General features: G+C 54.8%; 2 protein-coding genes across 9 annotated transcripts in view; both read left to right on the forward strand.

Annotated features, from left to right (window-relative positions):
• Positions 1-12456, forward strand: part of SCUBE3 (signal peptide, CUB domain and EGF like domain containing 3) — a 40475-nt gene extending 28019 nt beyond the window's left edge. For 4 of the 6 annotated variants that reach the window (XM_066232981.1, XM_066233042.1, XM_066233028.1 and 1 more), the window contains 11 exons: positions 96-200; positions 494-610; positions 941-1099; positions 1972-2187; positions 2549-2710; positions 2895-3062; positions 3579-3740; positions 4142-4339; positions 4822-4974; positions 5102-5181; positions 8227-12456. In XM_066232981.1, coding sequence (XP_066089078.1) covers positions 96-200; positions 494-610; positions 941-1099; positions 1972-2187; positions 2549-2710; positions 2895-3062; positions 3579-3740; positions 4142-4339; positions 4822-4974; positions 5102-5181; positions 8227-8376 — 1670 coding nt within the window. In that variant the 3' untranslated portion in view covers positions 8377-12456. The remainder of the gene's footprint in view (positions 1-95; positions 201-493; positions 611-940; positions 1100-1971; positions 2188-2548; positions 2711-2894; positions 3063-3578; positions 3741-4141; positions 4340-4821; positions 4975-5101; positions 5182-8226) is intronic. The other 2 variants (XM_066233148.1, XM_066233092.1) reach the window with 2 other exon arrangements.
• Positions 12457-15044: 2588 nt separating this feature from the next.
• ZNF76 (zinc finger protein 76) overlaps positions 15045-23913 on the forward strand; it is a 45035-nt gene continuing 36166 nt past the window's right edge. For 2 of the 3 annotated variants that reach the window (XM_066233439.1, XM_066233267.1), the window contains exon 1: positions 15045-15384. The gene's annotated coding sequence lies outside the window, so the exon portion shown is untranslated. The remainder of the gene's footprint in view (positions 15385-23913) is intronic. The other variant, XM_066233347.1, reaches the window with a different exon arrangement.

Raw genomic sequence — 23913 nt, forward strand, 5'->3', positions numbered from 1 at the left:
CTCCTCCTCTGCTCCCGTTTAGGGTTGTCCAGCCAGTGCGGGTTGTTGGGGGGCGGGGGGCGCAGGTCAGAGCCGTGACAGCCCCCTCCTCTCAGAGTCCGAGAGCGGCTTCACGGTGAGCTGTGGCACCCCCAGCGCCAGGGCCACGCCAGCCCGAGCGGGCCACGCCGGGAACGGCACCGGCTCCAACCACTGCCACGGTGAGCACCCGCCCGGGGCCCTTCCTGCTCCACCCCCTTGCTCACTGGCCCCTCTTTCTCTTCTTCATCAACTCCCCCCACCCCTAGCTTTACCTTTTCTTCTGGACCCCCTTCTTTGCCCTGTGCCTTACTCCGTCTCTCTCCCCCTCACATCTGATTGCCTCGGCCTTCGCCACGCCTCTCCCTCCGGCCGAGCCCCTGGCTGACTGCCCAGCTTCTCAACACCCTCCATCCACCGCAGCCCTCGCCCCCAGGGCCCCCCAGGCTGGGCTGAGCCTCTGCCATCCCTCTAGAGGCGGCAGTGCTGCCGGTGAAACAGCGGGCCTCCTTCAAGATCAAGGACGCCAAGTGCCGTCTGCACCTGCGCAACAGAGGCCGAGTGGAGGAAGCTGGCAGAACCCTGGGGCCAGGTTTGGACTGGGGACCCCACTCCAAGAGGCTGTCTGGCCATCCAGCCCTCCCCACCCCGTGCTCCTTTGCTTAGTGGGGTCTCTAGAAACTCACCGGCACCCTGACTCTTAAGAGCAGAGACAAAACCGGACACAGGAAGCCCTCAGATATTCCCCCCCTCCCCACCCCCTCCAGCTAATTATCCTCTTAGACTAAAATGGGAGCCGGGGAGCGGCAGGCAGAGCCTGGGGAGGTCCGGCCGGCTGAGGTGGACGGTGAAGGCTGGGAGCGAGGACCTGCCCCATCCTCCGCGGGCCACCCTGGGGTTGTTGACAAGGCCTCTCCCCCAGGTGGTGCCCCCTGCTCTGACTGCCAGGTCACCTTCATCCACCTCAAGTGTGACTCCTCTCGGAAGGGCAAGGGCCGGAGGGCCCGGACCCCTCCAGGCAAGGAGGTCACTCGGCTCACCCTGGAGCTGGAGGCGGAAGTCAGAGCCGAAGAAACCACAGGTGGGGCGGGGCGGGGCTGGGAGCACTGTGGGAAGGAGGGCAGGAAGGGGAGGACCACAGGTGGGGCTGGGCTGGGAGCACTTTGGGAAGGAGGGCGGGAAGGGGAGGACCACAGGTGGGGCTGGGCTGGGAGCACTGTGGGTAGGAGGGCGGGAAGGGGAGGACCACAGGTGGGGCTGGGCTGGGAGCACTGTGGGAAGGAGGGCGGGAAGGGGAGGACCACACATGGGGCTGGGCTGGGAGCATTGTGGGAAGGAGGGCGGGAAGGGGAGGACCACAGGTAGGGCTGGGCTGGGAGCACTTTGGGAAGGAGGGCGGGAAGGGGAGGACCACACGTGGGGCTGGGCTGGGAGCACTGTGGGAAGGAGGGTGGGAAGGGGAGGACCACACGTGGGGCTGGGCTGGGAGCATTGTGGGAAGGAGGGCGGGAAGGGGAGGACCACAGGTAGGGCTGGGCTGGGAGCACTGTGGGAAGGAGGGCGGGAAGGGGAGGACCACAGGTGGGGCTGGGCTGGGAGCACTGTGGGAAGGAGAGTGGAAAGGGGAGGACCACAGGTAGGGCTGGGCTGGGAGCACTGTGGGTAGGAGGGCGGGAAGGGGAGGACCACAGGTGGGGCTGGGCTGGGAGCACTGTGGGAAGGAGGGCGGAAGGGGGAGGACTGAGGCAGGGAAACCCCAGGTCCACACAGCAAGGGGTGGGGTGTGTGGAGCCTGTACCACAGGCAGACCCCACATAGGGCCGAGCCCCGGAGAACGGTCCCTCCGACCTCTGGCCTCCGACCTCCGGCTCCTGGCTTCGCTCCCTTGCCGCTGCCCTGCTCGGGGCCTCGCCTCCTCTTTCTGTTCTGACCCGAACCACCGTCCGCCACCAGCGGGCTGCGGGCTGCCTTGCCTCCGACAGCGGATGGAGCGGCGGCTGAAAGGGTCCCTGAAGATGCTCAGGAAGTCCATCAACCAGGACCGCTTCCTGCTGCGCCTGGCAGGCCTGGATTATGAGCTGGCCCACAAGCCGGGCCCGGCATCGGGGGAGCGAGCTGAACTCGTGGAGGCCTGCAGGCCCGGGCAGCACCGCGCCGGGGTCAAGTGTGGTAAGGGAGCTGGCGGGGGGCGGGGGCGGGGGGCACGGGAGTGGGAAAGGCCCGGCCTGGGCCTGGCTCAGAGCGAGATGCTCGATGGTCTCTGGTGCATCTCTCAAACTGTGAGGCAGCCCGACCCTCCTGCCCATCTGTCTCCTCTCCTCCTTGGTCCCAGGCAGGAATCTAGAAAGACAGCAGGTGGGACCTCCAGACTCACCTGCATGTGGTTTTGGCCCCCGATTCTCCCAAGCAGGGTGCTGTCTGTCTCCAGACAAAGATTCTCCTCCTCTAGTCTGGGGAAGTGGGAAGGGGAGTCAGGCCCGGGTGGGGGACATAGGGGGGTGGGTGGCTAGCGCGGCCGACTCTCCCTCAGTCAGCTGCCCGCAGGGAACGTATTACCACGGCCAGACGGAGCAGTGTGTGCCATGCCCGGCGGGCACCTTCCAGGAGAGAGAAGGGCAGCTCTCCTGCGACCTTTGCCCTGGGAGTGATGCCCACGGGCCTCTTGGAGCCACCAACGTCACCACATGTGCAGGTGCCAGGGGAACAATGCAGAGCGGGGTAGGGTGGGCACGGGACTTCCCAAGGGCAGGCCCAGGCTCCAGGCCACTCTCCTAGTCAACGTCCTGTTCGCGTGCCTCTGTCCCCCTGAGACTGGGTGACCCCGAAAGGATGACCAGGACCATCCCCATCAGAGTTGGGCCCTCGGTCCATTGCAGGTCAGTGCCCACCTGGCCAACACTCTGTAGATGGGTTCAAGCCCTGCCAGCCCTGCCCGCGGGGCACCTACCAACCTGAAGCGGGCCGGACCCTGTGCTTCCCGTGTGGCGGGGGCCTCACCACCAAGCACGAGGGGGCCATCTCCTTCCAAGACTGTGACACCAAAGGTGAGTAGGCTGCTCACCCACCGGGGGACCCCCCTGCCCCAGCTACTTCCAAAAAACACTCTCTACGTCCCCAAAGTATACCCAGGTTGGTCGCACCACTGTCGTCCCTAAACCCAGAGAGCCCAGCTGCCTGACCAGCCGCACCGTCCTGCTCACAGGACCTGCCCCAAGCCCCAAGCCTGGGAACTGGGGAGTAAACAGCAGAACCAGTTCCCCCTCTGCTTTGCAGAGCTGGTGGCACCTTCCCCTCAACACAAACGACAAACGGGTCTCTGAACGGGGTTAGCACTGCCCGGTGCCGGGAAGAAAAGGGTGGACGCTGTGGCCAACCTCTGTTCGGTTTGTTTCTCCCCGGATTCGAATTCTGGCCTGCCTAGGAAAGGCCGGGACTCTGGAAGGGACGTTGGCGTCTTCAGTCTCCTGGTTCCCCTTGGTGGATGTGTCCTGCCCATCCCATGCCCCGGAACTCCCCCCTGCCCGCCCCTTGTAACGCCTGCCTGTCCCCCTTGCCTGCAGTCCAGTGCTCTCCGGGGCACTACTACAACACCAGCATCCATCGCTGCATCCGCTGCGCCATGGGCTCCTACCAGCCTGACTTCCGTCAGAACTTCTGCACCCGCTGTCCGGGAAACACGAGCACTGACTTCGACGGCTCCACCAGCGTAGCCCAGTGCAAGAGTACGTGGCCTTGCCAGGCGGTGGAAAGGGGTCGGAGAGGCCTGGGAGCAGTGGGCATTGGAAGAGGCAGGGCAGGAGAGTCCTACGCTCCATCTCTCCTCAACCCACCCAGTCTCGAGATCAGTGGCAGGGCTCGTCCCTGCAGCACCCTGTCCCTAGAGACAGCCAATAAACAAGGAGGCAGAGACGGGTGCAGTGAGCTGAGAAGGCGCTAAACGAGCAGGGAGGAAGGTGGACCCCGAGCCTGGAGAACAGGCGATGTGCTCAGGGAGGCGGACAGCCGCTGTGTCTAACGTTCGCTTCGGAACTGCTCCGTGACCCCGGCCTGGTTCCCCGCTGACCTCCCCTTCTCTCTCTCTCTCTCTCTCTCTCTCTCTGTCCCCTCCGGCGCCCGGCTACAGATCGGCAGTGCGGTGGGGAGCTGGGTGAGTTCACTGGCTATATCGAGTCCCCCAACTACCCAGGCAACTACCCGGCTGGCGTGGAGTGCGTCTGGAACATCAACCCCCCGCCCAAGCGCAAGATCCTTATCGTGGTACCCGAGATCTTCCTGCCATCTGAGGACGAGTGTGGGGACGTCCTCGTCATGAGGAAGAACTGTGGGTGGCTGCAGGGCTGGGCCAGGGCAGGGCAGTCCGGACCGGTTGGGAGGGAGGGACGGAGGGAGGGAGACGCTTGGCACGCGAAGGACTGTGCAGTGGCAGGGAGGTGCAGGGGAGAGAAGCCCACGGAGGAAGACAGCGGTAATGTGGCCCAGCCAGCCGGCCCTGGGCTGAGGACTCCCGCAGTGGTCCACGTGCCGCTTCCCTGTTCTAGCCCCTATGCTGTTCCATGCATGTAAATGTCCGATTGCTTACGTGATCTGAGTGTTCCGACATCAAAGCGGAGCTGTGGAACAAGCCCAGGGCAGGAGGAAGACTGTGTTTGTGAGGGCTGAGGTGGTGCTTGCGCAGGGGGGCAGCCTCTCTGGCATGCATGACCCCTGACCCATGCGCTCACAGCCCTCCCTGCGGCGGGGTGTGGGCGTGGGCGTGGTCGGCCCGCCCTGCCACTCCGCTGACCGGCTCCTTGCCTTTCCCAGCCTCCCCGTCCTCCATCACCACCTACGAGACCTGCCAGACCTACGAGCGCCCCATCGCCTTCACAGCCCGCTCCAGGAAGCTCTGGATCAACTTCAAGACGAGCGAGGCCAACAGTGCCCGGGGCTTCCAGATCCCCTACGTTACCTATGACGGTGAGCGGGGGCAGGGGCGCCTGGGAGGTCTGGGGGGAGCGGGAGGGGGCCTTGGCGGAGGGAAACGGGCGGCGCGGACCGTGTTCCCAGCCCTTGGTGAGGTCCTCGCCTTGGTTGGCTTTTGCAGAGGACTACGAGCAGCTGGTAGAAGACATTGTGCGGGACGGCCGTCTTTATGCGTCTGAAAACCACCAGGAGATCTTAAAGGCAAGTGAAAATAACAACAATGACTAGAGCCGACGTCTAAGGAACGGGGGACAGAGTGCAGGCATTCACACTGGGTGCTCACGCGGACAGTCTCGGGAGATACACAGTCACTCTGTGAATTAGGCGCTTTCCTCACAATCGCTTCGCAGACAGGAAGCCTGAGGAACAGAGAACTTCACTAGTTGCCGGGTGGTAGACCTGGGATTCGAGCCTAACCCCATCTGAACATAGTATCGCCCAGTCAGATGTAGTATCTTGTTGAGGGAGGAGAAAGGGAAGGTGAGATGAAATGTCTCTTTCCTCGTCCATCGAGGAAAGGGGGAAGACACTTGACCAGGCCGTGGTGCAGTGAGTGGATAGAGCATTGGATTGGGATGCAGAGCACCCAGGCTTGAAAACCCCAAGGTTGCCGGCTTGAGTGCAGGCTTACCAGCTTGAGCCCAAAGGTCGCTGGCTTGAAGCCCAAGGTCACTGGCTTGAGCAAGGGGTCACACGCTCTGTTGTAGCCCTCCCTTCTCCCCCATACCCATCAAGGCACATATGAGAAAGCAATCAATGAACAACTAAGGTGCCACACAAAGAATTGATGCTTCTCATCTCTCCCTTCCTGTCTGTCCCTATCTGGCCCTCTGTCTCTGTTACACACACACACACACACACACACACACACACAAAATTATTATCCACAGAGACAAACGTTTTTAAATTAATGATTTTTATTTTTGTATTTTTCTGAAGCTGGAAATGGGGAGGCAGTCAGACAGACTCCCGCATGTGCTCGACTGGGATCAACCTGGGACGCCCACCAGGGGGCGATGCTCTGCCCATCCAGGTTGTCGCTCTGTTGCCACCAGAGCCACTCTAGCGCCTGAGGCAGAGGCCATGGAGCCATCCTCAGCGCCCGGGCCATCTTTGCTCCAATGGAGCCTCGGCTGTGGGAGGGGAAGAGAGAGACAGAGAGGAAGGAGGGGGGGAGGGGTGGAGAAGCAGATGGGCGCTTCTCCTGTGTGCCCTGGCCGGGAATCGAACCCAGGACTTCCACACGCCAGGCTGACGCTCTACCACTGAACCAATCGGCCAGGGCCAAATTAATGATTTTTAAAGGACTGTGACTAGGACTATAGTTCCTTAAAGTAAGATTTTTCTTAAACTGGGATCCATAAGACCCAGGTGTCTCTATTCAATGTTGGAAACATTTCTTTTTTTTTTTTTTTTTTTTTGTTGTTGTTGTTGTTGTTGCGTTTTTCTGAAGCTGGAAACGGGGAGAGACAGTCAGACAGACTCCCGCATGCGCCCGACCGGGATCCACCTGGCACGCCCACCAGGGGCAACGCTCTGCCCACCAGGGGGCGATGCTCTGCCTCGACCAGAGCCACTCTAGCGCCTGGGGCAGAGGCCAAGGAGCCATCCCCAGCGCCCGAGCCATCTTTGCTCCAATGGAGCCTTGGCTGCGGGAGGGGAAGAGAGAGACAGAAAGGAAGGGGGGGTGGAGAAGCAAATGGGTGCTTCTCCTATGTGCCCTGGCCGGGAATTGAACCCGGGTCCCCCACATGCCAGGCCGATGCTCTACCGCTGAGCCAACCAACCAGGGCCGGAAACATTTCTTTAAAAAAAAAATTTTTTTTTTCTAAGCTACCTGGGGCTCAAACCAGCAACCCTGCGCTCAAGCTGGTGAGCCCATGTGGATAATTTTTGTATTATCATTAAAATAAGGGACATGATAACAAAAGTCTCGTAGAACTTGCAGAGTGCAAAGAACATAATTTCAGCAGTCCTTTGTGAACATTAAAAAAAAATTTTTTTTTTGTATTTTTCTGAAGCTGGAAATGGGGAGAGACAGCCAGACAGACTCCTGCATGCGCCCGACCGGGATCCACCCGGCACGCCCACCAGGGGTGACGCTCTGCCCCTCCGGGGGCGTCGCTCCGCTGCAACCAGAGCCACTCTAGCGCCTGGGGTAGAGGCCAAGGAGCCATCCCCAGCGCCCGGGCCATCCCTGCTCCAATGGAGCCTTGGCTGTGGGAGGGGAAGAGAGAGGAGCAAATGGGCACTTCTCCTGTGTGCCCTGGCCGGGAATCGAACCCGGGTCCCCCGCTCGCCAGGCTGACGCTCTACCGCTGAGCCAACCGGCCAGGGCCTGTGAACATTTTTTAAAGCACCTGAACCTTTATTTTAAATGTGCCGTGAAATTCCAATGCATGAAGGGGTGGAGCCATTTTGAGGAAGGTGGGGGCAGGAGTCTGGAAGCCCCACCTCCTGTGTTAAAACACCGGCTGAGCAATGGGAGGAACGCTAGCCCAGAAGCCGGAAATCCTGAGCCCTGGTGCACAGGGCCAGGCACCCCACGGGCCCTCCACACACCACGTTGCTGTTTCGGACAGGGTGGTCAGGGAGAGCCTCTGGAAGGGGACCTGGATGAGGTAGAGGGACCACCTGTCAGATGGTCAGGAGAGCAGCTTCCCAAGCGCAGTGTGGCATGCATGTGTAAGGACCTTGGGAGGGCCCGTGTGGCTCAGCAGAATAAGGGGGAGGCAAAGGGGCGTGGAAGAGAGAGGACAGGGCACCGGTCACACTCAGCCAATGGGCAGCGCAAGGGACGCGGCTTGACTGAGTGACTTTGAGTGGGAGGAGGACATGACCTAGTTAAAAACTGAAAGGGCGCTCTGGCCGGTGGGGGGAACAGCGGTCTGTAGGAGCACAAGGTAGGTCTGAGTGCAGGGAGCTCGAGGGGCCGTGGCCGCAGCCCCAAGGGCGAGGTGCCAGTGGCTTGGACCGGGGTGCCGGTGGCTTGGACCAGGGTGCTGGCTGTGGGGACAGGGAGACGTCAGAGCCTGGATGTGTTTGGAAGGTGCAGTCAGCAGGGACGGCTCAGAGGACTGGGACCCGAGCCCTGGGAGCCCGAGAGAGTGTCATAGGCTCTATCTGAGGAAGGTCAGGGAGCGGGGACGAGTGTGCCTGCCAGGCGTCAACGGGCTGCTGCTGAGCTCAGGCCAGGCCCCCCCTCCCGCCACCTGCGCTGACAGGGCCGCCCACCGTCCTCCGCAGGACAAGAAGCTCATCAAGGCCTTCTTCGAGGTGCTGGCCCACCCCCAGAACTACTTCAAGTACACGGAGAAGCACAAGGAGATGCTGCCCAAGTCCTTCATCAAGCTGCTGCGCTCCAAGGTCTCCAGCTTCCTGCGGCCCTACAAATAAGGCTGCTGAGCCCAGACCCAGGCTGTGAAGACCCAGACTCCTCAGCCCTCCGAGCCGCCGGCCCCGCCCGCAGACGGGGCACTCTCTCCTCTCCTTTTAGAGGGAAAACAAGTATCGCCATAGAGACCAAGAGCTCTCCCTTTCTGTCTCTCTAGCTTCCTTTTCTTGTCTCTGCCTCTCTCTCTTTTCCTCTCTCATTCTCTCTCTCTCTCTCTCTTTCCCTCTTTCCTCTTCCTCCTCTTCCTCCGTGCTCCCTGCAAAAGCCATTCAGTACTGGGTCTCTTCCCCCTGAGGGTGAAGGAACAGTACCCCCCTCCCCGCCCCAGCCACGCTGCCCGTGTTACCAGCCCACATCCCTAAACCCATCTGCTTGGAAGAGTGCTAGAGGCCCCAAAAGTGGTGGGTGTCCTGGGGGAATGGGGGCGGGGGAAGAGGGGCTTCTGCCATTATAAGGTTGTGCCTTACTAGTCAGGAGCCAGAGTAACCCCTGGCTATGCCCCCCACCCAGGTGATTCTAACAACCCGGGGTTCTGCCAAAGAAGCCTTTGACTTAGGGGCTTAATGTCCACGCTGGTGCTTGGGGGCACGTGGTCTGAGCCCTGGATGGCCCGCCCAGCCGGCTTCCCTGTCTTTCCGGTCCCTCTGCTTCCTTCCCCGCTGTCCGCCTGGGGCCCAGTCCGTGGGGGCTGACAGAGGCCCAGGCGCGGGGCTGGTGGACTCCACCTGGATGAGGAAGGGCAGCCCGCACTGCCGTGTAGAAAACACTGCTGCCACTCCCCAAGACGGACTAGAGCACTGCAGGACGGAACCCAGGTTCGAAAGCATCGCCCAGAAAAAGAAAGGGGAAAAAAGAAAAGAGGAAAGAAATCGTGTCATCGAAGGGACTAGAGACAACTGGAAGCCAGCCTCAAACACTAATCCCTTCTCCCGTCTTCCCTGGCCCAGCCACGCCCTCCCCCACCCCTCCCCCTACCCACCGGCTCCCTGGGGGAGCCCTATGCCCCTTGCTAAGTGTGGTCCTTCAAGAAACGTGGCTGCTAAGTAGGAGCCAGCCTGGGCCTTGCCCCAGAGTTGTCTTTCCCTGGTAGCCCCAGGTGGCTTGTGGGCTCCGGCAAAGAGGACCCCACTCCGCAGCCAGCCCAGAACCACCTACCTCTGGCCCCAGGCTGTGGGTAGCAAGAGGAATGTGTGTGTGTGTGTGTGTGTGTGTGTGCGCGCGCGCGCACGTGCGTGCACTTGGCAAGCCTTCTGCCCACCCTGTCCGCATCTAATAAGTGCAATCATTTTTGAGTCTTTCTATGTTGTCTAGAGGGAGGGGGGTTTTGTTTTCTGGTTTTGTTTTTTTGTTGTTTTTGTTTCTTTCTCCTCTATTAGAACAACCCTATTTATAGCTTCCCAAGAGAGAAGAGTATATGTTTGGAGTGGAAGAAAAATGGTTTTGAATCTCATGAACTTGGAGTGCTGGAGCACCTGACCTGTCTCTGTTACTCAACCAGTGGCCACCTGGACCGCCCGAGCCCTTGCGTGGGTGACCCAGGGCTGTAGCTCAGAGGCACCCAATGTGTAGGACAGTAATTCTGGGGATTTTAAGGAGCAGGAAGGACAGGGACCTGTGTTTGCTAAACCAGTCCTGCTGTCCCTGTGCCTCTCCACGGATTTAGCATGGACCTCATGATTGTAGAAGCCAATGGAATCGGTCCGTGATTCTCTACCCCAAGTGGGAACCCTCCGTTTTCCCCTGCCCTCATCCTGGTTTCTGCTGGTGTGCACATGGAGGAAGACCGGGACCAGCCCCTGGGGATGGGCTGACTCAGGGCCCTGCGGCCAGAGACCAGACTGAGGAAACCAGGAATAGGACAGTTTTCCAGGCACAAAGCTGTATGCCTGACCTTGGCCATTTCCTCTAGGGGCTGACTTCAAGCCTAGCTTCCTCAAGTAGTGCTTTTCAAAAGAAGCAAGTCAATACCCAAGCCCAGATCCTGCACATACTCCACCCTCAATCCACCACTGCCTGTAAAATTATTTTCCATTTGCTCCTTCTAGTTCACCCAAAGCTGCAGTCCTATTCAATCAAAGGCTACCAATTGACTTGTAGTGTTTATTTCTAAGTGACCATTCAAGAGGACTGCTCCCCCAGGAGAGTCAACACTAAATAAAGGAGCCTGACCACCTCCCTCCCCCTATCAGTAGCATTCACCAGCCAAAAGAGCCTTTGGGAATAGGATCCTCTGATGTCCCGTTAGCTAACACCAAGGCTCCTAAGGGTGGAGTGTTTGGCTGCCTTTGTCTCTGGATCATCTGGATCAAAGCGGGTGCAGCTATAAAGATCCAACATGGCGGCCTCCAAGCAGGGAAAATGGTTATTCAATAGAAGTAGCCATATTTCTACGTAGCCGTTTCCCAGGAAATGCCATAAAAACTGCTTTAATCAACTTCAGCCATCCTGATTGTCCACCAGAAGCTAGGATAACCTTCCGATTCCTCTCTCCCTGCCGTTGGCATCTCTCTTAGGAAGCCAGTCCAAGCGTTTCCCAATTTATATCCCTCCAGGGTCTGGCTTCTCCTTACACTCTTCCTTTCCGGTCACCTCATACATACACGAAGACACTTCTTCCGGTCATTTATTCCAGGGTTTCTGGGACCTGCAAATGATTTCTGCAGTATGGAAAGTATAGACCACTAAGCTTCTAAAACTGATGTCAAGACCGATCTTGGTGAGCAGGTGAAGACCTGCAAACATCCTCCACGTTTAATTTAGGTTGTCCAAGTTGAGGAGGTTAAGAACCCAGGCAAAGCTGCTTGCTCAGCCTACAGGAGAAGCCAGCCTGGGGTGCATCCAACTATGGATTCAGTGGACTGAACGAGGAGTCGACACTCAGGGACTCTAGGTCTTTATAGGTCAGACAGAAAAGGAGGACTTGACCAGTGTGGGGAAGTGGAAAGACTGTAAGTGGGCATCCTTCCCGAGTCAGCCCAGAGGCCACTCTGCAGGATGGGTGTCACCGGTGCACAGTACTGGAAGGCTTCATTTATCTTGGTACGAAACTGCCCTGCTCCGAGTCTAGGAAGAGGAAGCCATTTCTGCAGGCGCTCTGAGCACCAAATGATGCATATCAGAAAGGCACTTATATCCTCAGCAACATGCAATCCCTTTTATTTCTCTACCGCCGCCCGCCCCCCTTTCTGTATTATTAGACCAGCCCCATTCCCTAAACCTGAGGGAACTCTCAGAATCAGGAGAAAACTGACCACCGTCTGAACTCGAGCTGCCACCTGCCCCAGCCTCACAAGTCCCCAGAGGCTGACATCGAGCTCTCTGACTTCCCCAGGATTGGTTTAGTTTGAGGTGGTGGAGGCTCAGATTTGTTACTGAGGGTTTTCAGTAAGTGATACAGCCCTGATCTTTGGCCCTGAAGAAGTTTCTGTATCTGAGAAGTGATCTCCATATGCCTGTGTGAGGTGATGCCGGAATGGATTAGGAGGTCATCTCTCAAAATGTCAGAAAATGTTGTAGAGCATTCAGACTTTTGTATTTGCTGCTTAACCTCAATGTCAGAGGCTCAAACTAGGGAAAGGGAGACCAAGAATAACTGACCATAGCAGGAAATAATGTTAACCTGCTTGTTCGTTCTTAAGCACAGTAAGAAAAGAGTGGAGACAACACAAAGATCGCTTCAAATTCAGCCTGTCTCAATGGTAGCACAGCCTGTCCTTGGGCCATTATTTGGACTAGGAACCCTTTAAGAAAATATATGATTAGAGGAAATAGAATCCCCAGTTCTGTTATCAACTTATCTAGATAACAGACTATAGCGGTATGAACAAACTGAAAACTTGCTTTCGTGTGATTTGAACTGAAGGTTCAGCATAATCATTACCATGTAGGAGGCTTTTTTTTTTTTTTCCATGCAGAAGAAATCTCAAAATATTGTATTTATATCTGCCTTCCACTGCTGCCAACATAATAAGCATCTCCTTACACAATCAACAATAAACAGTAAATGATGCAGTTCATAGAATATTTTGCACTTGGGGGAAAAATGTATCTGAACTTGTAAAAAGAAATGTTTGGATTTTGTATTGTCTCTTTTTTATTATTATTAAAATACTTAAACAAAGCTCTTCAGTCTGGCATTGTTCCCTCTGACTCAATAGCTTTATCCTAGAGCTGGGAAAAGCTTTGAGTAGACATGTTGCAGGAAGCTACCCAACAGTGGTAAGACACTCAGATAACTTAATCAATGAAGGAAGGAGAATTTATTAAAGCTGGTAGAGCATCTGGGGCTTGTAGCTCCAAAACACAAGCTCCCTGAATTAGATTTTCTCACAGGTTATATACCTTTACAGTATCTAAGCCAGGGGTCGCCAAACTGTGGGCTGCATGAGGCCCCCTGAGGCCGTTTATCCGGCCCCTGCTGCACTTCTGGAAGGGGCACCTCTTTCATTGGTGGTCAGTGATGCATCCGCATCCTGTGCTCCTGGAGTACTGTATGTGGCACAAAGTGCAGTGTCGCTCAGGTACAGTACTACTTTTGGTGACGTGAGACGCACGCGTCACAGCTCCAGAAGTGTGTCACATCACTTGTTATGGCTAGCAGTGACAAATATGAAACCGGACATTGACCATCTCATTAGCCAAAAGCAGGCCCATAGTTCCCATTGAAATACTGGTCAGTTTGTTGATTTAAATTTACTTGTTCTTTATTTTAAATATTGTATTTGTTCGCGTTTTGTTTTTTTACTTTAAGATATGTGCAGTGTGCATAGGGATTTGTTCATAGTTTTTTTTTTATAGTCCGGCCCTCCAATGGTCTGAGGGACAGTGAACTGGCCCCCTGTGTAAAAAGTTTGGGGACCCCTGATCTAAGCAATGTGTGCATGATTTCTTTGTTTAAGGTTTCCCAGGTTTTCCAGGGCTCCAGAAGAGGGGAGGGGGAGTTTCGGTGGGGTAAGCAAGGGGAAGGGGTTTCCAGATCACTGGTCACAGCTACATACAGATTCTGCTTCTCTTGCTTTGTGTTGTAAGCAACTCTAAGCAACCATCTAGAGAACTATGGGATGTAGTTAATTTATAACTGGCTGACTCGGTTACCCCTGCTGGCTCCTTTCCCTTGTATTTTTGTTTCTTCCTTCTCAGGGAGGAGGGGGCCTACCCTTCCTTCCTCAAAGTGTCTTCTGGCTTCTACACAGCACTTATCCAAATTTCTCATTTATCCATCTTATTCCTCATGGTTCTGGGATTTGAAAAGGCTTGTCTATTTTTAAAAGCAGTATCAAGAATTATCCCCCAAGGGGAATCAGGGGAAATTTATGGAATTGTTTCCCATCACAGTACAGTTCCCAAAACCTGACCAGGTCACAAGTGGCTCAGACACCTCCCTAGGTAAGATGCCCCACCTCTAGCAAAGTTCCAGCACGGAGACTCGCCCAAGCTCGTTCTTTTTATGCAGGACATTCTCAGCCATCAAACGGAATTCTGAAACACAGACCACTCAGCCACGACCACCATTACTACAGGGCATGGGGGAGCAATCCCCAACCTCTTAGAAATGAACACTCCCAATTTCTAGGCTCACATGATAGGAAAATCTCAATTGTTGCAATTTTATAATTCCCTGATATGAAATTTTATTGGGTTTAATATCTGCATAATATAACTAATTAAGAGGATCAAGGAGGGGGAAAAAAATCTACCTGATTAGCTTGACCAGGTGGTGGCGTGGCAGTGGACAGAGCATTGGCCTGGGTCGCTGAGCACCCAGGTTGGAAACCCCGAGGTCGCAGGCTTGAGCGAGGGATCATAGACATGATGACCCCATGGTCACTGATTTGAAGCCCAAGGTCGCCAGCTTGAAGTAAGCAAGCGGTACTCTCCAAAGAGCCAGCCCTTACCTAGTTCCTTATCTAACTCTTCTTATTGACTTACTTCTAATCTTTTAGCAAAAACTCACTGCCTTTTCATTTGTCCTTAGATTTCTGAAAATATCTCAATCGTAGTCCCTGCCTGGTGGGGTGGGGGGGTATAGTAGGACTTGGTTTTGTCCACCGCTTTCCCCCAATCCAGCCTACAAGGGGAAGCAGCTGGTTTTGAGGCTGGGGGTGGGGCTGACGGGGGAGTGACAGTGAGAGCCCGAGAGGACCGTCAGGGGGCCCTCCCCGCAGAGGCAGGTCCCTCGCGGCTCATCAATGTCTGCCTTTTCAACAAGAGCTAACAATACCTGCAATTGCTTCACTTGGCGCGGGGTGGGGGGCTGGCTCGGAGGTGGAGGCTGTGCCTGCGGACCGCGCACAGTGGAGCGCGTGGGGGCAGCACGGCGCCGGGGGGCAGCCAGGAGCTTGTAGCCGGAGCAGCGCGCCCGCGGCCCCGTGCGTGCCAGAGTGGGACCGCGGAAACCGCCTGCCGCACAGCCCGCCCCTCCGGCCTGCTCTCCCGACCCTGGAGCGCACCTTCCCACCCGCGGGCTGCCGACGCAGCAACACGGAGCCCGCGGGGCCTGGGGCGCCCCTCACCCCCGCCCCAGTCTCAGGTGGACGCAATCCCCCGGGGCGTGGACAGGTGGCGGCTCCGCGTCGCTATAGCGACGACCGGGCCCGCAAGCCGCCCAGGTCCCGACCGGGGCGTCGTGACGTCATCACGCCCTCCCCAGGCGCCCGGCCTCGCGGGCCGAGCGTCACCCCGGCCGGGGGCGGGGCTGCGCCCGGCACGGTTCCCGTCCTGGACGCCCGGGCTCGGTCGGGGGCCCGGGAACCAGGATAAGTAGGACAGCGGCCGCGGCGACTGGGGGTTCGGGGTGGAGCGTGCCCGGTGTTTTACATGCGGGTTCCGGGGCCCGGTAGAGGCGCGCCCAGAGGACAGCAAAGTGCGGTGGCCCCGGAACCTGGATATCGCGCGAGGCAAGCTGAGCGCGGGCGGGCGGGCTATGGCGCAGGCGGGTTGCGGGGCCGGCGCTGGTGGCGGGGCCCGGTGCATGGCGGTCTGTCGGCGGAGTCGCCCTCGGGGGCTGTCAGGTTGGTGGCTCTGGGATGAGTGGGTCCACCGTGCCCAGGTGGGAGGCCGGGCGGGCGCAGGGCCCCGGGAAGGTCCCGAGCCCGGCGGCCGGGCGTCTGGACAGCGGCCTGACCCTTCCCCACTCTTGCCCCCCCCCCACTCCGGCCCCATCCCTCCCCTCAATTCCTCCCTGCGACTCCGCCCCCAGGACACCCAGACCCCACCCCGTGACCGCGCCTGCCTCCACTTCACCTCCGTGAACCCACACCCCACCAACTGACCCTAAGACCTCACCAGGTAACCCTCAATTCTTAAGTCATTGACTCTGACAACCCAGAAATCTCCCCAGCACTGTCCAGGGACCCGACTCAGTGACTTTCTCAGTTCTAATACAGTGACTCCCTATCCCCTGAGATCCCACACCCCTCCTTGATGACCACAAACCTTTTCAGTGACCCCACGGTCCGGTAACACTTCTACCGTGTTCCCCCACAAACTTGGTGATTCTAATTAAGCCCTACTCCAGTAGCTTCCTACCCAGTCATCTTCCACCGGCCCTCGATATCTGATCATCCCTTCTTTGCCCTGTTACCTCATGATCCTCATTCCATGGTCCCCCTTCAATCTAAAGTTACCCCCACGGACATCCCTCTCTGCACCCCAGCCCGCAGTGTCAATCAGCACATGACCTATAAGTGCCCTGGCACCGTGCTGGTGCCCAGGAAATAATAGAAATGAATTTGAAGTGTAATACTATATAGTTGGAGGCATCAGAGAATTCTGGATTGAGAGTGTGGGCCCTGGTTCAAATCCCTCGCACTGCCACAGTTGAGCTTTGGGGATCTGGGAGAAGCTCCTTCCTCACTCTGGATCACAGTTTCTCATCTGGATTGTGATAATGTTGAGTTCAAGGATCTCAGAGTTTACTTCAGCTGTGAAATGCTGCAATACTCAGTCAAGAGATTATTTGCAATCATTTTTGTGACCTTCTCTAGGAGTTGACTCTTACAACCCAACCTCACCCCAGGGTCCACTTGCTTCATGAACCTTCTTCACTCACTCCCGTGAGCCCCTACACTTTCCATCGTTTATATCCATTTCCCTTGATAAGGCCCCATCAGTTAACATTATCGCCAAGCAGGATGGCATGGTGCTTCAGCTCCAGGCACTGATGAGATAAGTGACCTGAACTCCTGTGTGGCTGCAGCCCTTCAGCTGTGGCACCCTGGGGCATACCATTTAGCTTGTCTGAACCCTCCTCCCCTTCTGCCGAGGGAGGGTAATAGCAGTACCTGAGATAATACATGCAAAGCACTTGGCGCCTTGCCTGTCCGCGTTTACCTTTCAACAATCCAGGAGACCAGGAGAGGTGGTTACTATTATGTCCTCCACCATTGTTTTTGTTTTTGGGTTGGTTTTAAATAAATGAAGAGCCTAAAACACACAGATGGGTAGCAGAGCTGAGATTCGAACCCAGTCTTTAAAACCCACTTGTTCCATTACTTCTTGCCCGCAAAACCTTGCCTCCTTCTCTAGATCACCATCAGCCCCTGGTTTCTTGTTTTCTAATGATTCCTAAGCCAACATCAGCTCTTCATGAACCCCATGGTTTTCGTCACCCTTTGCCCCATGGCTTGGTGACTGCTTCAACCCGTTGTTCATGACTTTTGACCCTACATGCCCTGAGACCGCTGCACTTTGATACCTCTCTTCACTCTTTGTCCACATGCCATCTCGCCCTCCGAGAGTCCTGGAGCTCCGAGCCCTCACTTCGTCATCTCGCCTCACCCTAGGGTGTCTCCCGCCTCCTTGTTGGCACTGTACCCTGCGTTCCTCACCGGTAGGAATGCATATGCTCCAAAACCCTCCTAGACCGGCAGTCTTTCCTCATATGCTCTCTCCCTATTTTCAGTCTCTACTCAGTTTCTAGCTGCCTTCCTTCCATTGTCCTCCGCCACATTCTGTTATCCCCAAACCTTCATCAGATTAGTTCTTCATCTGGTGGCCTCCATACCCAGCTGCACCCTCCCATGCTACGAGCCTCCTTTTTACGAGCTGGCCCCTGTGCCACGAGGGCCCTGCCTCTCAGATTCCTGGATCTTGAGGCATATTGGACAGGGTGTGAAAAGAAGGCTCATGTCCATCAGTGATGTCCTTTTCAAACCGGAATCCCCCTTCGCCTTTCCCCCCTCCTGTGCCCCTGTCACTTCTCACTGTGCCTTCCTCCTGCCTTTCTCTTATTTTTTCTCCCAGCCACCCTCACCTCAGCGATCTCTGTAACATTGATTATAGTGCAGACCTTCCTCCCGCCCCAGCTCTGCCCTTCCTCCACGGCCCTGTGCATCTAACTCCTGGACCCCGGGAGTGACCCTGCCGCTCAGCCCGCCTTCCTGCACCCACAGACCTGTCCAAACTCTTGGCTGCTTTGGCTTGTCCGAAGAGCTACACTCTTTTCTGGACAGTGAAGATCTGGATCAGAGGTCACCGAGATCATGGTCCTTTAGATAGCAAGGAGAGAGAGAGACCTCGGAAATTCTTCTGAATCAATCCAGCTTTGTCTCCGTGACCCACTCCCACGATCCGATCCTGTTTATGAAACTGCTTGCTGTATATGCCCTCAGGGTAGCATGCTTTGAGTGTCAGCTTCTGCCTGCCTTGAATTAGCTCCATTGTCTTCCAAGCCCTGGGAGGACTTTCCTATCCCCTCCCCTGGAAGACGGGATGGTGAGTAGCGAAATGTGACATGAAATATCCACATCCACAAGCCTGTTCTGTGGGTCACCAAATTCCCAGGTCTTCTATAACGTACTTATTGACTCTGCAACAATAAATCCAGCAGAGGGCAAAAGTAGAGTTAAGGAAGGGGTGAATCCTGCGGTCTACAAAGTAGTTCTTGCCTTAGGCTTATTTAATCTTTCTTCGGGCATGGTCCATGTTCTGCCTTGTATCTTTGTTATTTGTGTACTTTTCTCAACCCTGCTGTGATTTCTTTGAGAAAGGAGACTGGGTTTGCTCTGCCTTCTGTGTCCCTCATATTTAGCAGGTAGTCAGTAAATACTTCCGGGATCGAATGAGCATGTGCAGAAATTTTGCATCAGTACAAACAAGTGAATATAGCTGATGATATCTCCCTTCATTCTGTAAGGCACAACAGCCCTCTCCCCCAGATCCCTCCACAGGTAACAGTGGACAAGTCCCTTGATTTTCACAGTCTGGAATTTGGGCACCATTTGTTAGTAACTGCTGCAGTGGGGGAATGGTATAAGTGCTTGTTTTTAGTGTATTTCTGGTAAGAGTAGCAATTGGTTGACATAGTTATTAGAATACCTTGTTTATGCCTGACCAGGCGGTGGCGCAGTGGATAGAGCGTCGGACTAGGATGCAGAGGACTCAGGTTCGAGACCCCAAGGTCGCCAGCTTGAGCATGGGCTCATCTGGTTTGAGCAAGGCTCACCAGCTTGAGCCCAAGGTCGCTGGCTCAAGCAAGGAGTCACTCGGTCTGCTGTAGCCCCTTCATTTCACATATGAGAAGTCAATCAATGAACAACTAAGGAACTGCAACGAAGAATTGAGGTTTCTCATCTGTCTCCCTTCCTGTCTGTCTGTCCCTATCTGTCCCTCTCTCTGACTCTCTCTGCCTCTGCCCCCTCCCCAAAGCTAGATGAGGTATTTACTGGGGGTTGCAGAGACAAGAATAGAGGAAACCAAACTGTCAAAATGTTGGTAATTGTTGCAGTTGGATAGTGGGTTCATGGGATTCACTACACTATTTTTTCTACTTTTGTGTATGTCTGAAAATTCATAATGAAATTGTTTTTTTAAATGGACAGCCAGATGAACAAATGAGGGTTTAGCACGGCTCGCTGGAAGGAACCTCCAAGTAAATGAGCTGCTGTTGCTGAGTCAGTACCGTTATCTAGGTTAGTGGTATATTTAGTGCCGGCCGATTGCTGACCTCTTGGTGAGGTTCCAGGGTGCTAAATGCAAAAATTAGCACTCTGCCCAATTCTGTACCGGGTAACCTGCCAGTTGTAACATCCTGGCCACTAGCACCTGTGTCTCTGGTCCTTCCCTGCTTCTCCGCCCAGGTGTGGTTTCTGTGCTAAAGGGCTGAACTGGACCTGGGAAGAAGGTGGAGGCAGGGGGAGAAGTGAGGGAGACTAGGTTCTTCTTCCGGCCCGAAGCCTCTAGAAACCAGAAGGTCCTAGAGGAATGCGTGCTCATTTCTTCCCTCATCCATTCTGCGAGAGTCTGGTGGATACCTGCAAGAGGCCAGGGACGTGTCTGTCATTGGGAGCAGAGCAGTGAATAAAAACAAAGCTCCAGGACTTCAGGAGCTCACCTCCTGAGGAGTTGATGAGGGAGAGACATACAGTAGACCAGGGGTAGTCCACCTTTTTATACCTACCGCCCACTTCTGTATCTCTGTTAGAAGTAAAATTTTCTAACCGCCCACTGGTTCCACAGTAATGGTGATTTATAAAGTAGGGAAGTCACTTTACATTATAAAATTTATAAAGCGGAGTTACAGCAAGTTAAAGCATATAATAATAATTACTTACCGAGTACTTTATGTCAGATTTTTACTAAGTTTGGCAGAATAGATCTTTATAAAACAACTTACTATAGTTAAATCTATCTTTTTATTTATACTTGGGTTGCTCTGCTACCGCCCACCATGGAAGCTGGAACGCCCCCTAGTGGGCAGGAGGGACTAGGTTGACTAGCACTGCAGTAAACAAATGAGGGAAGTATGTCTCGAGAAAATTAAACAGAGAAGAGAAATAGAGAATACCAGGAGTCGAGGTATTAAACTTTATTTTTTTAAGACTTTACTTATTGATAAAAGAGAGAGAGAAAGAGGGGCAGAGTAGGAAGCATCAACTCCTAGTAGCTGCTTCTCATATCGGCCTTGGCCGGGCAAGCCTGGAGTTTCCAGCCAGCGACCTCGGTGTCCCAGGTCAATGCTTCATCCGCTGTGCCACCACAGGCCAGGCGAGGGGTATTAAATTTTAAACAGGATGGTCAAGGAAGTTCTCACCGAAGAGATAACATTTGAGCGAAGACCTAAATGAAGTCAAGGGGTAACCCAAGTATATATGTATATGGGGAGCAAATGTATTCTAGTCAGCAGGAACAGCAAGTACAAAGGTCCTGAGGCAGACGTATGCCTTGTATATTTGAGACACGTGAGGGTGCCGGCCAGTATGGCTGCAGTGGGGTCAGAGAGGAAACAGCGGGAGATGTAGTCATGGGAGTCAGTCAGAGACAGATCACGTTGGGGCCTCATACGCACTGGGTTCTATTGTGAATTGTGAGTGAGGTGGGAGCCACTGGAGGGTTCTAGGCAGAGAAGCAACATGAACTGACAGAAAGGATCGTTCTGGCTGCTACATTGAAATTGTAAGGGCTGCCAAGAGTGGGAGAGGGGAAACTGGTTAGGAAGCTACTGTAATAGTCCAGGCAAAAGAAGTTGGTGGCTTGGGCCCAAAGTAAAGCAGCAGGTGAATGAGAAGTGTTGGGTCCTCGACGCATTTTTAAAAGAGGAACCGGCAGAATTGGTTGATGAATTGGATGCAACAGGTGAAAGAGACAGAGTAGTTGAGGATAGCTCCCTCGTTTTTGGGTTGAGCAACCCAAGGACTGGAGTTCCCATGTAGTGAACTCCGGGAGCCTGGAAACGGGGCAGGTTGTGCGAAGGGAGGGATAAGGAGTTCCCTTTGGAGTATGTCGAATTTGAGGTGTTTTGGGGGGATATTGAGGAAGCATCTGAATTGACAGGTCTGCTAGGCCTGAGTAGATTTCTGCTCTGCTGGGAACTAAAAGAACGCTGTCACTGGGCAGAAGACGAAGGGGTGTGGTGGGAAAGACAGCAGCAGTTCGTTTGTGAGGCCCGGCCCGGCCAGTGTAGCTGTGTGAGCCTTTGGGACTCCTGGCAGCTCTGGGCACTGTGTATTTATCTGCAAAAACACCTGCTTTAGACGAGACATGAGCTGTCTTCTCAGCCTGTCCCCTTGTGAGAGCTGAGGATTGGTACTTTGAGTAAAGAAGATGATATATCTGTATATGTGAGATTATTTTGGAAACTGCTGAGTTCTACACAAGGAGGTAGCAAGTGGTAAGATTCCTTCCTTCCTTCCTTCCTTCCTTCCTTCCTTCCTTCCTTCCTTCCTTCCTTCCTTCCTTCCTTCTTTCCTTTCCTTCCCTTCTCTTCCCCTTCCTTCCTTCCCTTCCCTCCCTTCCCTTCCCCTTCCCCTCCTCCCCCTCCTCCTCCTCTTCCTCCTCTTCCTTCCTTCCTTCCTTCCTTCCTTCCCTAAAGTAATACACAGAGAGGGCCGACCACGTGCTTGGCACGCTTGGTGCCACACTGGGCCCCAAGGCCACCGTGACAAAGACACACCCGTGCCTTCCAGCTGCCTGGTGTGGCGTCACTGCTGAGTGCAGAGGGAATGGGGACAGGCTGGAGTCTGTCGGGCTGGTGTGGCATTAACCACGGCAGCCTTGTTGTTTACCTCGTCCTGGGAGGAAACAGAGAACGCGGGTGTCAGCGATGAGGCAAGGGGGTGTTCAGTGCGGGCAGAGCCGTCGTCCCACGTGGCTGGGAGGAGTTGGGGTGCTGGCACTCGGGCCCTCAGCGTCGACTCCTGAGCCAGGAATTGCTCCTAAGGAGCTCTGGTTCTGGAGTAGATGGAAGGCCTCAAATCTGGTCTTAGGAGTTTCAGTTAGATTTTGTTCACAGTAAGTGGCACTGATTCAGGTTTCAAATCTGAGCTGAAGAGCTTGGTGAGCGGTGTGACCTAATAGTATTATTCAGCTTAGTATCCGTGGGCACATGCTTTGTTTAGGTGTCGATTAAGCCAAAATGCACGCTCTCCAGGAACTTAAATCTAAGCCGTAGAACAGAAAGTAGGAGTGTGTTGTTGTCCACCCTCCCCCACCCCCCAATAAAGTCAAGTTTAAGGAAAACACTGATGGCAGGGTCATCTCCTCACTGCATCTGGAGGACAGTCACTCCGCAGTGTTTATCCTGGTGTCGTTTCGATGGCAGTGTGTTTATTGTAAAGAGAGTCTCAGGAGGCTAAACCAGGGGCACTGAGACACAGACCCAAGTTCAGCTGAGGCCACTGTCTAACTGACAGGACGTCAGGTGCCGCCTGCCCTGGCCACTGTCAGCAGAGGTGGAGAAGCAGGAGTGACCCCGGAGCGGCTCAGATGCCAGCGGTCTTTGTTTTGCTGCTGAAGTGCAGTTCAGACTCGGGAAGAGCTGCGGTGCGGATGTGACATTCAAAGCCTCACAGCATGTGAGACTGTGGCAGCTGGAAGTCGGAGTGTGTCTTCTAATGCCTCTGGGTTGACACTCACCCCAGGCATCCCCGCCGTAAAGGATTCATCTCTGAGAAGCCCAGATAAAACGTTTTAGCTTGGTAGTATTTCTCACTGCAAAACACTGCTTGTTGGCAGTCCCTGCTGCTCGAGGGTTTTGATAAAGCATGAGACCCGTGCTGTTCAGATAAGCACCAAGGAACTGGGGGGCTACTTGAGATTGTAGGACTGGCCTGAGGCTTAGAGGTGGAGGGTATGGCGGGGGTGCCTGAGACCCGAGCTCTCTTGGTCGGGGGTTGTCCTCTTCACCCAGGAAGTATCATCCTGAAATCCTAAACACAGTGAGGGGAAAGGCTGCCCCAGCTTAGCCACCCACCCCTCTAGGTGGACACTCCCCCGTGGTGAGAGTGGGACACGCTGCATCCCTGGACCCCGTACAGGTTTGCTGTTGCCTCACGCTCAGCTCGATCAGCTGTCCATAGGACACTGCAGAGTGGCACCTGTGAATTGTGAAACTGAGTTTTCACAGATGTGGTTTTGCTGCAACTCATAATATCGTGGAACCTCCCCTGTTGGTACTGGATGCACCAGGCCTCACGAGTGGAGAATCACAGATGGTCTGTGGCCAAGGAAGGGAGCCCGGAGTATGCTTTTAGACTGTCTTCTTTTATTCGTTTATTTCTGTTTCTTGTACATAGCCAGCGCATGCACAGAGCTTTAATTTTCTTAAGTATAAAAGAGATATGGTGAAAAGTCACCCTCTGTTGTTGCCCCGTCACTGAGGTGCCCTTCCGTGGTGGGCAGGCCTGGTTCCGTAGCGCCTTAGCTCTCTTCTCACGGATTTTTTCTGTGCCCGTCCGCAGCACACAACGGCACTGGTTCGTACCTTGCCTTTTTTTGTTGTTGTTGCTATCCAGGGTGGGACAAACGGAGGGTTACAGTTGTTCGCATGGAAACTGATACAAAGATGAATAAATAATAACACAAGAATAAACTCTGTGTTTCGCATGCTCACAGCTTTAAACCTCTTCCTGCCCCACCCTGCAGTTTAGAGAGTTCTTCATGTCAGCATGTGAGGAGCTTCCTCACTGATCATGTCTCACTGATCATGTCTCCACGGTAAGGAAGCCGTCTACTGATAGACGCTGCTGCTGCTTCTCGTTTTCTGCGGCTGTTGCATCAGCTGCCATGAGTCACCTTGGACATGCGTTGCCTTGCACATATAT

Source organism: Saccopteryx bilineata, chromosome 1 (assembly GCF_036850765.1).
Source record: "Saccopteryx bilineata isolate mSacBil1 chromosome 1, mSacBil1_pri_phased_curated, whole genome shotgun sequence".
Taxonomy (NCBI): Eukaryota; Metazoa; Chordata; class Mammalia; order Chiroptera; family Emballonuridae; genus Saccopteryx; species Saccopteryx bilineata.